Raw genomic sequence first — 14031 nt, forward strand, 5'->3', positions numbered from 1 at the left:
GCCGATCAGGGGGTTGAAACTATAGGTTTCAACAGAGAATTTTTCTTTTAAAAATTTTCTAACATTTATTTATTTTTGAGACACAGAGACAGAGCATGAGCAGGGGAGGGGCAGAGAGAGAGGGAGACACAGAATCTGAAGCAGGCGTCAGGCCCTGAGCTGTCACCGCAGAGCCAGGTGCGGGGCTCGAACTCATGAACTGCGAGATCATGACCTGAGCCTAACTCGGGCGCTTAACCGACTGCGCCACCAAGGCGCCCCCAACAGAGGAGGATTAATATAAAGAATAACTATGATAAGAGATTAAATATAATAAGTAACTCTATGCGGTTCCGTAGGGGTAAGGGAGAGCACCCAAGGAAGAACCAATTTGGAGGGATTCAGATCTCTTCAGGAAGGGTGGGTGGGCCGCTAACCAGGGTGCAGTGGGGGGGCGGGGGGGGGGGTGGCGATCAGCAGCCCGTTGAGTGGTTGTGCCCTGGGAGTCTGGGTGGCTGCGCAGGACAGAAGGCCTTTACAGCATGCAGGTAGCAGGAGGTGAGGAGGTTTGTACAAGGAACGACTTCTTTGTGACTCCTCAGGCCACAGTCTGGACAGGTGACTGTGGAAAGGACCCGCCACAGGGCCAGTCTCCCCTGGTTGTTCTCACCCTCATACTGCCGCCCTCTGCCCGTGTCAGAAGTCACAGCAGCTTCTTGCTCCTGCGGTGTCCGTGCAGCGCCCTCTACTGAGAAAGGTTAGCATTGTGCTCACTTTAAACAGGTTAAGCGACTCGAGCGCTTACCATGGGCCATACACTGAACCTGAGAAGCGATAAATTAATAATTGACACGAGTGCAGTGGCCTGTCTGTTCCTTGTGTTTATTACTGGTGACTGATTGATTGTGTGTTTGAATGTCTGTTAATGCTATCCAGGCCCATTGACCTGCTCTTTCGAGGTTTCTTGGCAATTCTCGTTTATTTTTCGATAAGAATTTTTAAATAAACTTACCTAGTTCCAGAAGGGGGAAAAAAAACCCTTGGCATTTTAATTTAATCCTGCATTTTTTAATTTTTAGAAGTATTTTATAATAAATTCTTGTGGTTAAAAAAATTCTTGGAGCTAGCAACAACAAAAGTGATAAAAAAGTGAATAAAGTAGCAAATGAGAGTTCCTGCCCCCTGAGGTTAGTATTTTTTTGTCTGTCTTTCAGGATGTGTTTCTAAGCTGTGTGTGTGTAAGTAAGAAATATGTGTGAACATTTTGAATAGTTAGGCCTATAGATCTAATTTAGAAATGTCTTCTGTTTTTCTCTACAGCCCCTGAGTCTTTGAGAACCTCATAATGTCCCTTTGTGCCTCTTCTCACAAAGAGTTTCCTCAGCTGTTACCGATTCAAGACATGGATATCAAAAACTCACCATCTAGCCTTAACTCTCCTGCTTCCTACAACTGCAGTCAATCCATCCTACCCCTGGAGCATGGCCCCATATATATACCGTCCTCCTACGTGGAGAGCCGCCATGAATATTCAGCCATGACGTTCTATAGCCCTACTGTGATGAATTACGGTATTCCCAGCAGTGCCAGTAACTCCGAAGGTGGACCTGGTCGACAGACCACAAGCCCAAATGTGTTGTGGCCAACCCCTGGACACCTCTCTCCCTTAGCGATCCATTGCCAGTCGTCGCTTCTATATGCAGAACCTCAAAAGAGTCCTTGGTGTGAAGCAAGGTCACTAGAACCCACCTTACCTATACACAGGTAAGTCCAGTCTTTATTCTGAATTGTACTTCAGGGGCATTATTCAAATCACTTTATGATTTAGTGAGAAGAAAGATAGGCATTACTCCAGGTCTTTCTTCATCACATAGATTACTTAGAGCACCTAACACATATGTTCTGAATTCTAGAGTATCTATTCTGCTCTTCTAATCCTCATTTAAAAAGTAAGCTTGTAGATCTGGGTTCTGGGGAAAATTCACTATCATGACTACGGTTTTTAGACATTAGAGTTTGAAATAAAAAATCGCTTTTCTCTTGATGAAGTGACTTGGGTTTGAAAAAGAAATTTTTAGGGGTGCCTGGGGGGCTGTCGGTTGAACATCTGACTCTTGATTTTGGCTCAGGTCACGATCTCACAGTTCCTGGGATCGAACCCTGCATTGGGCTCTGCTCTGACAGAGCCTGCTTGGGATTTTCTCTCTCCCTCTCTCTCCCTCTGCCCCTCCCCTGTTTGCACACTCTCAAAAAAATAAAAAATAAAGAAATTTTTACTTTCTTTTGAAGTTAGATCCTTCTTATCTTGTAGTGAAATCACAGTTGAGTGTTCATGGCACATTGTGTCCAAGAGAAAAGCAACTGTGGAAGTGTTACTGTTTCAATGAAATGGACTGGACACATGAAGCCTGAAAAGACAGGCAATGATTGGTACAAGTTTTTGACAGTGAACTAAAATAGCATTTCATAAAGATTGATGGGAAACTAAATGTAGACTTTAGTTGAAATTTCTTGAAGTTAAAAAGAGTATCTGTACTCTTAAATGCAAGGTAACGTGGGTTATTTCCATTTAATTTGTAATGTGTTTAATGATAATTACAGCTATGGAGGGAAGAGGTCGGGTAGGGAGAAGGATGAGGGGGAGATAAATTTCTAAAACAACCAAAGTATTAAGTTCTTGCATGTTGGATATTAAAATTTGTTACTTTCAACTGCTGTCCTAACACTTTGAGAAAGCTATGTTACACTGTAATTTTATTTTTCTCCTTTTTAAAATCTTTGTGGGTAAAAGAGAATATAAACATTGTAGATAACTTTTTTTTAATGTTTATTTCTGAGACAGAGGGAAACAGAGTGCGAGTGGGGGAGGGGCAGAGAGAGAGGGAGACACAGAATCCAAAGCAGGCTCCAGGCTCTGAGCTGTCAGCACAGAGCCTGACACGGGACTCGAACCCATGAACTGTGAGATCATGACCTGAGCCGAAGTCAGGAACTCAACCGACTGAGCCACCCAGGCGCCCCATGTAGACAACTCTTTTAAAGTCCTGTTTTTCACTCAGCCTTTAAGGGAAGAAGTATTTTGTTTCTGATCATGAGATCTAATCAGAGTTCTAATATAGGGTAAATTAACCCGTAGTATAATTATCTTCGTTTATAAATCAATTATATCTCTGACATTTCCTTTCCAAAAGAAACATGGCTTAGCACGATTAGGAACTGGCCAGGTATGCCTTTAGTGTCCGCTAATACTGCCTTCAGGGGCTGTCCCTTCCTCTGTGGAAGCCACTGCCCTTCTCCCCAGCACTGCACACCTGCTTCCTTCAGAAACTTCTCTGAGGACCAGCGTGTGTGCACTTTCTCCCCCTCTCTTCTCCTTTCTCTCTTTTTCTTCTCCCTGCCTTTTCCTGTCTTTCCCTGCCCTTCCCGGCCCTTCTCCACCCTTCTCTACTCTTCCCTACCCCTTCTCTCTCTCTCTAAACCAGAGTATAGCGTTCACTTCGATGTAACTTAAAGTCTATCGGCTACTCCTCTTACAGTTATTTTCACTCTAGACCTTCATCTTAAATTGCAGAATGAAAGTTTTTGTTGCCCATTTAAATGGGAACTCTGAAGGGCTATTTAGCACCACTTAGGAATGACTGATACTTGAAAATGGTTAGGTGAGATTAGGTCCATCCTTACAGTGTTGATGAATTAGCAGTTATGGAAGGCCACTGCACATCCTGCTTGTAGTTCAGACCTGTGGGTAAGACTTGTTCTGGTCACTTATTACACTCAGAGATGTGCAATCTGATGGCCACAACCAGCCGTCTATAGTTACTAGTGACCCTCAGCATTGCATGGATGGGCATAGACTCACCTAACTACCTTCAAACATCAGTCATTCCCAACAGTGTGACTCTTTCTAGATCTCATGATATCAGCAACAAAGGTCGTGCTTGATCAGATTTCCTGGAATTTATTTATTATGAGCTCTGGAGGGCAGAGGTAAATTAGGCAGTGTTCGTGCTATATTTTTTTTCTAAAGTCCATCTTTTCCCCTTAATGCTGTGTTACAATGAATATTTTCTTTGCCCCCAGAGAGACACTAAAAAGGAAGGCTAGTGGGAGCAGTTGTGCCAGCCCAGTTACTAGTCCAAGTTCGAAGAGAGATGCCCACTTCTGTGCGGTCTGCAGCGATTACGCATCTGGATATCACTATGGAGTCTGGTCGTGTGAAGGATGTAAGGCCTTTTTTAAAAGAAGCATTCAAGGTACAAGAGTATTGTTAGCTGCTTCTGTAGTTTTCCGCTTTTGCTTTCAAAGAACTCTGCAGATGACCTGGCAGAAGTTTCACCGTTGGCCTGTTTGGTACACAAAGTACAGCAGTTGAGAGGCTCGTGTGTGTTGGGGGATGGGGCGAATGGTGGAGTAGGTTGTTTCAAGCATAGAGCCCCTTATCTTTAATTCTGGATCTCTACCCCAGAGCTCCAGAACTTGAACGGATCTCTTCCCACCATCACCCATCACCATTTTCTTGGGAAGAGAGGCCTAGTTACAACTCTCATGTATCTGTTACTGGTTTTTGATCTGTGGTTACCATTAGGTTTGTATGTAACATCTTATGCATATGGTAGTTTATGTTAAGTTGATGGTCTCTCTTTTTTTTAATGTTTTTTAAAATGTTTTATTTATTCTTGAGAGACAGAGAGACAGAGCATGAGTGGGGGAGGGGCAGAGAGAGAGGGAGACCCAGAATCTGAAGCAGGCTCCAGGCTCTGAGCTGTCAGCACAGAGCCCGATGCGGAGCTTGGTCTCACAAACTGTGAGATCATGACCTGAGCTGAAAGTCGGACTCAGCTTAACCGACTGAGCCACCCAGGTGCCCCTTAAGTTGATGGTCTCTTAAGTTTGAACCCATTCTTTACTCCTCCCTCCACTCCCCTCCCCTGCTGTGTTTTAAATCTACTGTGTCATACTTTACATCCTTTTATTTTGTGAATTCCTCGACTGGTTTTTATAGATATATTTAATGTTACTGCTTTTGTGCTTCCCACTTTTCTTACTTCTGCGTATGGTTACTTTCTTTTCCACTCAAAGAGTCCCCTTCAACATTTCTCATAGGGCTGCTTTAGTAGTCATGAATTCCTTTAACTTTTGTGTCTGGGAATCTCTAAGTTTATTTATTTTATTATTATTATTTTTTTTTGAGAGAGAGAGAGAGAGAGAGAGAGAGACGCCGAGAGAGAGAGTAGGGGAGGGGCAGAGAGAGAGGGAGAGAGAGAGAGAGAGTCCCAGGCAGGTTCAGTACTGTCAGTGCAGAGCCTGATGCAGGACTCGAACTCACAAACCATGAGATCATGACCTGAGCCGAGATCAAAAGTCAGCTGCTTAACCGACTGGGCCACCCAGGTGTCTCACTTTTTCTCCCTTTCTATTCTGAATGACAGCCTTGCTGGATAGAGTCTTCTTGGTTGCAGGGTTTTTTTTTTTTTCTTTCAGCACTTTGAGTATATCATGCAGAGTTTCTGCTGAAAAATCAGTTAACAGCCTTATGGAGGTTTCTCTTTTATGTAACTGTTTTCTCTTGCTACTTTTAAAATTCTCTCTTTATCACTACTTTTTGCCATTTTAATTATTATGTGTCTTGGTGTGGCCCTCCTTGGGTTGATTTTGTTGGGGTCTCTGTGGGCCTCCTAGATCTGGATTTCTATTTCCTTCCCCAGATGCAGGAAGTTTTCAGCTATTATTTCTTCAAACAAAATTTCTGTCTCCTTTTCTCTCTCTTCCTTCTGGGATCCCTATAATTCAAATGTTATTATGCTTGATGGTGTTGTTCAGTTCACTAAATCTAGTTTCATTCTTTATTTTTTTCTCTCCTATTCAGCTTGATTCCTCCCCATTACTCTGTCTTTCAGGTTGCTGATCCATTCTTCTGCTTCCTCTAGTCTGCTATTTATTCCCTCTAGTATGTGTGTGTGTGTGTTTTAAGTTTTTAATGTTTATTTATTTTTGAGAAAGAGAGAGAGGCAGAGGGAGAGAGAGGGAGACAGAATCCAAAGCAGGCTTCAGGCTCTGAGCTGTCAGCACAGAGCCCACATGGGGCTTGAACTTATGAACTGCGAGATCATGACATGAGCCGAAGTTGGATGCCTAACAGACTGAGTCACCCAGGTGTCCCAGCCTCTAGTGTATTTTTAATTTCAGCTATTGAATTTTTCATCTCTGATTGGTTCTTTTTTTGTTTTCTATTTCTTTGATAAGAGTTTTACTGAGGTCCTTTACTCTTTTCTCCAGTCCAGTGAGTATCTTTATGACCATTACTTTAAATTCTCTATCAGGCATGTTACTTATCTCTGTTTTATTTAGGTCTCTTGCTATGATTTTATCCTCTTCTTTCATTTGAGACCTTATTCCTCTGTCTCCTCATTTTGTCTAACTCTCTGTGTCTATTTCTATGTGTCAGGAAAGTCTACGTCTCCTGCTCTTGAAAGTAGTGGCTTTATGAAGAAGAGGTCCTGTAGTGCCCTGCGGTGCAATGTCTTCTGTTCACCACACCTGGGTCTTCAAGGATGTCACCTCTGTGTGTTGTGTGCACCCACTATATAGTGGCCAAGGTGCTTTGGCAGTCCTGTTGTCTGTAATGGCTCTCTTTGCCTATTGTGGGCTGAGTTGGGTCCCTTTGTTGTTAGTGAGCCAATCTGGGGCCACCTTGGCTTGAATTGAGTCAGACCAGGCATTTGCCAGAGATGTGGTAGCACTGAACTACAGGGCACTTTTCATGAGTTGTCCTTTGAGAAGCTTTTGTTGGTGGGTGGGGCCAGCAGTTAAGACCAGATGTCTGCCTCCAACCCACTGCTGGGGCCACAATTGGACTGGTGTGGTGATCTTTCCCTCTCCCCAGGTCAGGAGTCACTTTGGAATGGTGCTGGCCCCTCTCAGGGCTGCTTGTACGCTGTCAGGCTTGTGACACCTCTTTGGATGGGCTCTGGCCAAGGGCGTATTAGAGAGGGCAAGTCTGCGGGAGAACATGGGCCATGGCAGGCCTGCTGTTAGCAAGTTATATAGAGGGTATTGGGACTGTGCTGGTTTTTGCAGGTGTCTGTGTGTCTAGGCTGGGGTGTGGGGGAGGGGAATGGCACCCACCAGCTCCTTTGTTCCTGGAACAATCTCCCAATGATTCCTTCCACTCTAGCACACACTCTGAGATTAGTAAACAATCTCCCTTTCATATACCCCAGGCATTTTTCAAATAGCTGCTTCTATGCTGTACTTCCATGGGGCTGTTTGTTGTGCTGTCTCTTTAAGGGCAGGGTCTCCATTTCCTGTTTCCTTCCCAGCTCTCTCAGAGTCAAGTGCGCTGATTTTTAAAGTTCCACCTGTTAAGCCCCCCTGATTGTAAGAACTCATGAAATTACCCCCCTCTGGTTTTCAAAGCCAAATGTTAATGGGGATTTGTCTTACCTGTGTGCATTCCCCATACTTGGGGTGCCTGGTATGATAGTCTGTTCTTCTCCCCTCTCCCAGCCAGTGGGTCCTTCCCCTGCTGTGGACAGTCCCACAGGTCTGTTTAGCTCCTGACTACCGTTCCACCCTTCCTACCCTCTTCATTGTGGCCTTTTCTCTACATTTATCTGTGGAGAGTCTGTTCTGACGGTCTTTGGGTCATTTTCTGTATTATTAACACAGATGTGGGTGTTATCTAGTTGTATCCTTGGGACAAGGTGAGCTTAGGATCCTCCTATTCCACCATCTACCCCAGAAATCCCTAGTTATAACCCTTGTGAAGAAAAAGCTTGGAAAAAATGTGCTTATTAGGAATTGCAAAGATTGTTTCTTCCTTTGACTTATGTTTAATATTTGGCATGTGTAAAAGTCATGATGGTAGGATGGCTCCTGACCAAATATAGAGAGGGTGAAGGGTACAATTTAGTAGTAAAGAGTTGCCTTCCTGTAGATCCCTTGAAATTCATCCTGCTGTATAGATGGCCACCTATTTTCCTGATTCCTCCATTTAGTAGCTCTATGACTTTACCTTCTAGTCTGTTTCTTCCTCTGTGAAATGGAGATACTTACAAAGTTATTCTAAAAATGAAATGGAGTTGGTTATGTGAAAATATTTGGTCATGTATAAACATTATGCAAATTTAGGATATTCTAGTTGTTTCCTATCTCTTCTACATTGAGATATCAACATCCTTTACCTTTTCTTTGTATTTTTCTTCTAATCCTAATCTCCTTTAAATCTACTTCCTTTAAAAGCTTCGTAGTTGGGTGGATGAGGGCCCTCTGCCATTTCCAAACTTAATTTTCTCATTAAAAGAAGAAAGCATCACAGATAAAGAAAGCATATGTCATCGAATTATCAAAACATAAATTATATTGTTTGCTTATTTATAATTGCTTTTATACACCAAGCTTTTCATTCTGTATTTAATATATTTAGTGCTTAGATATTTTTATTTATGATAATTGCAGTAGATTATAAGGCCAGGTCCACTGCCCTATTATATAGTAAGAACAATTCAGATATCTAAAATTCAGAACTGAACTCTTGATATGATGACAGTTCTCTATCTTGTTGAGATTCCAGAATGTTATTCCTTAAGGAAATCTTGACCTAATACGACTAACTATATCGTTTGAAAAAGATCCTTTTTATTTGCTGTTGGGAAAAAAATCTCTACCTGAAATATCTTTGAACCCTTAGACTGTGGCTGATTACAATAATAAGGGAGTTTCCTCTGCGTTCCATATATCATTCCTTCCCACCACATGGGTCAAGGAACTATTGGGAAAGGTGAAAGAAATGTCACATTGTAAGTGTGCAGAAGGGAAAGAGGTAGTGCTCTGTGCCCTTACAATTGCTTAATGTATAAATGATCATTTTTTTTGGACTCCATATTTTTCACATCCCCTAATATAAAATGTGTTGCAGCAACCAAAAATGGACACTCAATTCTTTTTGTATATTGAATAAGAATGAAATGTATTTATCATATTATCATTATTCATGATAAACGCTCTCAACAAAGGAGGTTTAGAGCATATCTCATCGTAATAAAGACCATATTTGAAAAACCCACAGTTAACATCATGCTTGGTGGTGAAAAACTGAGAGCTTTTCTTCTAAGATCAGGAACAAGACAAGGATGTCCACTCTCCCCACTTTTATTCAATGTAGTACTGGAAGTCCTTGCTAAAGCAATCACACAAGAAAATAATAAAAAGCCTCCAAATTGGTAAGGAAAAAATAAAACTTTCACTACTTGCAGATGACATGATATTATACATAGAAAACCCAAAAGTCTCCACCAAAAACCATTAGAACTGATAAATAAAATAAATTCAGTAAAGTTGGGGATACAAAATTAATATACAGTAATGTGTTGTTTTTCTATACACTACTAAATAGCAGAAAGAGAAATTAAGAAAACCATTCCATTTACAACTGCACCAAAAATAATAAAATACCTAGGAATAAACTTAACCAAGAAGGTGAAAGACCGATACTCTGAAAACTATAAAACACTGATGAAAGAAATTGAAGATGACATGAACAAATGGGAAGAGATTCCATGCCGATGGACTGGAAGAACAAATATTGTTGAAGTGTCCATACTAACCAAAGTAATCAGTCGATTCCCTATCAAAATACCAACAGCATTTTTCACAGAACTAGAACAAATAACACTGAAATTTGTATGAAAGATCCTGAATAACAAAAGCAATCTTGAGAAAGGAGACCAAAGCTGGAGGTATCACAATGCCCGATTTCAAGATACATACTACATACCTATAGTAATCAAAACAGTGTGGTACTGGCACAAAAACAGACACACAGATTAATGGAACAGAATAGAGAACCCAGAAATAAACCCATGATTATAAGATCAATTAATCCTTGACAAAAGAGACAACAATGTACAACGGGGAGAGAACATTCTCCTCAATAAATGGTGCTGGGAAAACTGGACAGCTGCATGCAACAGAATGAAACTGGATCACTTGCTTACACCACATACAAAAATAAACTCAAAATGGATTAAAGACCTAATGTGTGTGAGACAGAAAACCATAAAACTCCTCGAAGAAAACATAGGCAGTAATCTGACATCAGCCTTAGCAACGTTTTTCTAGATATGTCTCCTGAGGCAAGGGAAATAAAAGCAAAAATAAACTATTGGGACTAGACCCAAATAATAAGCCTGTGCACAGTAAAGGAAACCATCAACAAAAGAAAAAGTCAGTCTGCTGAATGGGAGAAGGTATTTGCAATGATATATCCAATAAGTGGTTAATATCCAAAACATATATAGAACTTCTACAACTCAACACAAAAACAATAGTAATCCAATTGAAGAATGGGCAGAGAACTTAAATAGAAATTTTTCCAAAGAAGACATACAAATGGTCAATACACACATGAAAAGATATTCAGCAGCACTAATCATCAGGGAAATACAAATCAAAACCACAATCAGATATGGCTGAAATAAGTCAGTCAGAATGGCTAAAATTAACACACACACACACACACACACACACACACACACACACACACAAGAAATAACAAGTGTAGAGAAAAGGGAACCATCATGTACTGTTGGTGAGAATATAAACTGGTGCAGCCATTGTGGAAAACAATATGGAGGTTCCTCAATACAATAAAAATGGAATTACCAAAAGATCTAATAATTCCACTATTGGATATTTAACCAAAGAAAACTAAAACTCTAATTCAAAAAGGGATAATGCACCCTGTGTTTATTGCAGCATTACTTACAATAGCCAAGATATGGTAGCAATCTAGATGTCCATCAATAGATGAATGGATGAAGAAGTTACACACACACACACACACACACACACACACACACAGTGAGAGAGAGAGAGAGAAAAAGAGAGAGAAAAAGAGAGAGAGAGAGAGAGAGAGAGAGAGAGAAATATTACTCAGCCATTAAAAAGGATGAGATCTTGCTATTTGTGACAACATGGATGGATCTAGAAGGTATAATGCTAAATGAAATAAGTCAGACATAGAAAGGCAAATACCATGTGATTTCACTTACATGCAGAATCTAAAAATAAAACAAATGAGCAAAGAAACAAAAAACCAGACTTTCAAATACAGAGAACAAACTGGTGGTTACCAGAAGGGGGTGTAGTGGGGGATGGGTGAAATAAAGGGAATGAAGAGGTACAAACTTCCAGTTATAAAATAGTCACAGATGGGGCGCCTGGGTGACTCAGTTAAGCATCCGACTCTTGATCTCACGGTTCATGAGTTTGAGCCCCGTGTCAGGCTCTGTGCTGGCAGTGTGGAGCCTGCTTGGGATCCTCTCTCTCTCCTCTCTCTCTGCCCCTCCCCTGCTCATGCTCTCTCTTTCTCTCTCTCTCAAAATAAACTATTAAAAAAAGATCATTTTAAAATAAAGTAGTCACAGATGAAAAATATAGCATAGGGAATATAATCAATAATACTGTAATAATGTTGTAAGGTGACAGATGGCAACTACACTTACATGGCCGGCACTGAGTAATGTATAGAATTGTTGAATCAAAATGTTATACACTTGAGCTTTTGTTTCCCAGCCATGCCTGTGGTCTTACCACAGCTTGTTTGTTCTGGATTCTAATTCTCTTTTATTCCCAAATAAACCAATCTTCCGGTTGGAAAAAAAAAAAAAAGTTATACACCTGAAACTAATATAGCATTGTATGTTAATTATACTTCAATAAAATAAAGCTAAAAAAAGGAAAGAAATTAAATGTATTTATCTTAGTCAATTTTCTTCACATTGTTTTATTAAATAACTTTATTTTCATTGATTTTTTTAAATATGGGAGGTTATTTTTTTAGTTGAATTTGAGATACAATTTACATATAATAAAATTCCCCTATTTTATTTGTATAGTTTTATGAATTTTGAAAATGCATGTGGTCATTTAACCACCACCATCATTAAGATATGGAATGTTGCCATCAGCCCAAAAAGTTCCCTTAGGCCCATTATGGCCAATTGTCCCCCAACCTCCCAAGGCCCTGTAACCATCGATCTATTTTCTGTCCCTATAGTTTTGCCTTTTGCTAGAATGCCCTATAATTGAATCGTAAAGTATATAATCATCTGTGTATCATTTCTTTCATTTATCATGATGCTTTTAGGATTTATCTGTGTTTCATGTACAGTAGTTCATTCCTCTTTGTTACTGGGGATTATTCCAGTATTTAGATGTACCACAGGTTATGTATTCATCTGGGTTGTTTCCAGTATTACGCTATTTTGAATGAAACTTCAGTGAATATTCATGCATCTTCCTTTCTCTAGACCTAAGTTTTTGTTTCTCTTGGGTAAATACCTAGGAGTAGAATTGCTGCTTGTATGATGAGTGTATGTTTAATTTTATAAGAACCTAACAAACTGCTTTCCAAAGTGGTTGAAACATTTTGTATTCTCAACAACAGACTATGAGACTTCCAGTTGGTCTACATCCTTGTAAAAACTTGATATTGTCAGCTATTGGGTATACAGTTGTGTCTCATTGTGGTTTTAATTTGTGTTTCCCTGATTAGTAATGATTTTGAGCATCTTTTCATGTGTTCATTGATTTTTTTTCTCTCTCTATATGACCTATTAAGGTCTTTTATATACTAATGTTTTATTCTGTTCTATTGTCTAGTGCTTCATTCTTATAGAAGTACCACCACATTATTTTAACTATTATAGTTTTCTTTTTTTTTAGTATAATTTTATAATGCATTTTAATACAAGCCAGTATAAATATCTCCTGTTTTAAAAGTATTCTGGCTATTTTCCTTGGTTTATTCATACATAGGAATATTAAAATAATTTTATTAAGTGTCCTCCCATCCATAATGTTAAGAAAAGTGGAGACTTTGTTAAACCTAAGAATTATTTTGGAATAAATCTTTTTAATAGTCTTCACATCAAGAATATGTCTCCATTTATTTAGGTCTTTTATATCTCGTATACAGTTTTGTTACACACACATGTATATAATACATTTCTCAGAGGTATTTCTGTAAATTTCATTCTTTTGGGCTATTTCTTTTATGTCCATATACAATAGTAATACTATTCTATTCACTTTAATTTTGGTATTCATATGAACCTTTTATCATTGTCTTTTGAAAGTTAAAATCTTTTTGAGTGCCGCTCAAAGATCTTTAATTCTTTGTTTCTTACAACTTTGGAGTCTGAGCTTTCAATGGGAAGCTCTGACAGCTGGTAGGTTATACAGCAGATTCCTTATCTTGGAGGCACATATTCCATTACTTGGGATTCATTTGGCCTTGAAGCCACAAAGGATGTCCTGAGGGAACAAAACACAAGGTTGATTCCTGCTGTTGAGGGATAAGCGTGCCAGGGAGGGTGCGGATGATAAACATTGCTCTATCGTTGAAGTGACAAAATCGGGAAGCTGAACTGAGCTTAAACTCAGATCTTCTGAGCTCAGTCCAGTGCTGTCTCTCCCCTCTGTGCTATGGATATGAATGATGACAGGTATTCAGACTCAATAATTTTGTAGAGTATACAGATAACCTTTTATCTGTATACAGATTATAAAAAGCACATTTTCCTATACAGCTTTATATCTTTAAGAATTAGCTACCTATTTTGCTTTGAACTTTTCTGTCAGTTCTGTTAGTATAGAATAGCATGCCTCTCAGGTTGTTGCATGAAACAAGAAAACCATTTTATTTAATTTTGTTGGAGAGGGAGAGAGAACGTGAGTGGGGGAGAGGGTTAGAGGGAAAGGGAGAGAGAGAATCTTAAGCAGGCTCCACACTCAGCACGGAGTCTGATGCAGGGCTCAATGTCACGACCGTGAGATCATGACCTGAGCTGAAATCAAGAGTTGGACGCTCAACCAACTGAGCCACCCAGGCGCCCTGAGAAAACCATTTTAATACGTGAGGTAGTTTGTATAGTTTAAGGACTTTTCTTCCTTTTTTTTGCCAGAAGTGAATTCAATTACCCTGGCCTTCTTGTATAAGACATTTTCTAGGCTATTTTTATTTAGTGTGTTCATATTACTATGCTTTCT

General features: G+C 39.8%; 1 protein-coding gene across 1 annotated transcript in view; it reads left to right on the forward strand.

Annotated features, from left to right (window-relative positions):
• Positions 1-1232: 1232 nt before the first annotated feature.
• ESR2 (estrogen receptor 2) overlaps positions 1233-14031 on the forward strand; it is a 55817-nt gene continuing 43018 nt past the window's right edge. Inside the window, exons 1-2 of the mRNA XM_049611496.1 lie at positions 1233-1743; positions 4060-4232. Coding sequence (XP_049467453.1) covers positions 1325-1743; positions 4060-4232 — 592 coding nt within the window. The 5' untranslated portion in view covers positions 1233-1324. The remainder of the gene's footprint in view (positions 1744-4059; positions 4233-14031) is intronic.

Source organism: Panthera uncia (genome assembly GCF_023721935.1).
Source record: "Panthera uncia isolate 11264 chromosome B3 unlocalized genomic scaffold, Puncia_PCG_1.0 HiC_scaffold_1, whole genome shotgun sequence".
NCBI lineage: Eukaryota > Metazoa > Chordata > Mammalia > Carnivora > Felidae > Panthera > Panthera uncia.